Below are 3,465 nucleotides of genomic sequence, written 5' to 3'. Positions count from 1 at the left end.
CATGTCTTCGCGTAATCGTTCGTCCGGTATAATTGTAGTATTTCTACAAAGTGTTACTCGAATATCTGAATCCGCAAAAATGTGATAAATGAGTTTTTTGAAGATAGATGGTAGAATATCATCTACTCCTGGTCCTGACATGGGGAAAGATATGGATCGAATGTCTAGTCCGGACAAGATAATCCTCAAGTTAACTAACGTGTAGAATATGTCGTCAAGTCTGCCCGGGTCTGATTGGCGTGGTTTTACTACGACGCGACGGTAAAAATGTATTTGTTGTTTTTCAACCGAGTTTTAATTACGTCAGATATTTCTGGATTCTGGTTTTGAAAGGATTCCATGCTTATCAGATTTTCGTCTATCAACTGTTTTTCTATTCCTTCTGTCCAACGAAAATCAGCTGATACGAAATGAGCGTAATTGACTTCCGTTTCCGTTTTGAATGTGAGTGACAGGTGTGCGAAAGAGTGCGAGAGAAAAGGAGAGAATTTAGCAGGATAGCAAAGGTGAGGAGAAAAGGAAATAGGGCAGAGAAGGAGCGGGGAAGACATAGACGGGAGGTCGGGTGAAGGGAATAGGGAGGCAGGGATAGAAGGGAAGGGCGGGGGAAAAAGAAAGAAGGGGGATAGTTTTGAGGTTAGGCAGAAAAAGCAGGCGGACGGCAACGATTCGGATAAGATAGGAATAGGCAGTGACACCTAGGGAGTAAGAAGGGGGATAGAGTAGACAGGTAGGCGGCGGATAGATAAGGTAGGGAGCGGTGAAGAAGAGAAAGAGTATGAGTAACGCGGGTGGCCAAAAAGAAGGGGCGAACAGGGAAGAGGAGGAGAAAAAGAAAGGTAGGCCGGGGGCAGTAGCAGCGTTAGGGAGGGATAGGAGGCATAGCCTGGGATCGTCGGCGACGGTGCTAGACTTATGGAAGAGAAAGCGGGAGGAGGAAGGGGAAAAAGGGGAGGAGGAGGTAGACGAGTTGCAGGAAAGAGAAAGAGTATTTGGGAAAAGCAGGAAAGTGCACCGGTCGCCGGAGGGTAAGACAGGGGAGGAAGGGAAGGCAGAGGGAGGGGGTATACAAGATATGCTAAGGTTGATTAGGGAAGAGCTAAAGATAGGTCTAGAGGAAGTCAAAGGGCAGGGAAGGGGGATCAGGGAAGAAATGGAAAAGATTAAAGGCGAAATGACTAGAAGGGAAGAGCAGTGGGAAGTAGAGAGGGGGGAGATGAAGGAAATGATAAGGGATCTAGGTAAAAGACTAGAAGAGGTAGAAGAGCGGAGAGGGGGTGAGATGGAAAGGGTAAAGGAGAGGCTGATAGAATTAGAAAAGAAGAGTGCAGAAGGAGGGGGAGAAAGGCAGGTACAGGGGAATGCGGAAGTGGCGCAGGTAACAATAGATAGATTAAAAGAGATGGAGTGGGCCATAGAGAGGAAAGAAAGGGAAGAAAGAAGGGGAAATATAGTCGTGAGAGGAGCGAGACTTGAGAAGGGAAGAGAAAAGGCAGAGTTGAAAAAGATGTTGCAGCTAATAGGGGTAGAGGTCGAGGTAAAGGATATGTGGGAGGTAGGCGCGAAAAAGGGGGGAGAAAAGGGGATATGGATAGCAAGACTAGGAAATAGGGAGCAAAAGAGGCAGGTAATGGAAAGAAAAAGCCTACTCAAAGAGAGGGAGGAGAGAATAGACGAGGATCTCACCTGGGCAGAGAGAAGAATGAAATGGAAGTTGAGGGAGATAGCAGCTATTGAGGAGAGAAGGGGAAACAGAGTAAGAATAGGGTATGCAAAGATCTGGATAGAAGGGAAAATGTGGAAGTGGGATGAGATAGGAGAGGTGCTTAGGGACGGTACAGGGAGAGCGAGGGAAGGGGGGCAAAGGGAGGGGAGGGGAAAAGTAGGGGAAAGCGATAGGGAAAGGTCAGCAAGCGAGGAAAGACAAGAGGGAAGTATAGAAGCACAGGGAAGGGTACGTAGGGAAAGGCAGTCGGGGGAATGGGTAGTGGGGGGGGACAGAGGCAGGTGGGGAGGGAGATAAGGAGGAGAGAGAGGGGAGTAGGCGAGACAGAAAGGGAGGGGTGGAAAGTAGCTTTTTGGAATGTGGCGGGGCTCGCGAGAAAGGATGAAGATTTCTGGAGGGGGCTAGGGGAGTGGGATGTAATGTTTCTAGTGGAGACATGGATAGAAAAGAAGGGGTGGGAAAGGATTAGAAATAAGTTGCCAGTAGGGTATAAATGGGAGGTGCAGTATGCGGTTCGAAAAAATAGGAAGGGAAGAGCAATAGGCGGAATGCTGTCAGGGGTAAGAAGGGAGATAGTAAGTGGGGAGGGAGGGAGGGAAGAGGTAAAAGAGGGCATGATAGCAAGGAAAATAAGTGTAGGGGGGGAAAAATGGGTAGTAGTAGGAATATACGTAAATGGGGACCTAAAAGAGAAGATAAGGGAATTGAAGGAGCGGGCAGAAGAGATAGAGGGAGGGGTAAAAGTGCTGGTGGGGGGTGATTTTAATGCCAGGACAGGGCAGGAGGGGGGAGGATGCTGGGGAGAAGGAGAGGAGGAGAGTAGGAGTAGGAAATCAAAGGACAGGAAAATAAACTCGGTAGGTAGGCAGCTGGTGCAATTTTTAGAGGAGACAGGATGGGCAATAATGAACGGGAACATAGAGGGGGATGAGGAGGGGGAATTTACGTATGTAGGAGGGGCAGGGGTGACAGTGATAGACTACGCTATAGGAGACATCGAAGTGAGGGATAGGGTCAAAAGGATAGAGATTGGGGATAGGGTTGACTCGGATCATCACCCGGTAATAGTGTGGTTGAGGGGGGCAGTGGCTAGGACAAGGAAGGGAAAAAGAGTAGGGGGAACTAGTAGAGGAGACTGGACGGAGGAGGGTAGGATGAGGTTTAGAACAGAAGTCAAATGGGAGGGGATAGGAGAAGTGGATGTAGGGAAAGAGATAGAGAAAAGCATAAGGGAGTTTAGACGAGCCTTAGATGTAGGAGGGAGGGGGAGGGAAGCGAAAAAGGGATGGTGGGACGAGGAATGTAGGCGAAAAAAAGCGGAAGTTAGGCAGAGTCTAAGGAAATGGAGAAAAGCGGAGGGGGAAGGGGACGCGTATAGCAAGGAAAGAAGGGAATATAATAGGCTATGCGAGGAGAGGAAAAAGAAAGAAAATGAGGGATTCATAAAAGAAGCAGCGGAAGCAAGGACAGAAAGCAAGGTATGGGAGATAGTTAATAGGGAAAGAAAGAAGTGGAAGAGGGTGAATGAAGAAATAGGAGATCAGGAGTGGAGGGAGTATTTCATGGGATTATTAGGCGGGGTAGAAAGCAAGGTAACAGAAGGCGGGGAGTCGGTAAATAGGAAGGGGGACGGGGAAGGGGAGCTGCAGAGGGAAGAGATTAAAAAGGTGATGGGAAAGCTGAGGGATGGAAAGGTACCAGGGGGGGATGGAATAGTTAGCGAGGTATGGAGGTATGGG

At 48.6% G+C, this 3,465-nt stretch overlaps 1 protein-coding gene across 1 annotated transcript; it reads left to right on the top strand.

The window, feature by feature from the left end:
• Window positions 1–778: 778 nt before the first annotated feature.
• On the top strand, window positions 779–2,023 carry LOC124295432 (golgin subfamily A member 6-like protein 6). The gene has a single exon (XM_046745421.1). The coding sequence runs from the start codon at window positions 779–781 to the stop codon at window positions 2,021–2,023; it is 1,245 nt and encodes a 414-aa protein (XP_046601377.1).
• The last annotated feature ends 1,442 nt before the right edge of the window (window positions 2,024–3,465 follow it).

This window comes from Neodiprion lecontei, chromosome 7 (genome assembly GCF_021901455.1).
Source record: "Neodiprion lecontei isolate iyNeoLeco1 chromosome 7, iyNeoLeco1.1, whole genome shotgun sequence".
NCBI lineage: Eukaryota > Metazoa > Arthropoda > Insecta > Hymenoptera > Diprionidae > Neodiprion > Neodiprion lecontei.
Note: the sequence above shows the minus strand (reverse complement) of the source record. Positions and strands in the feature narration are given on the sequence as shown.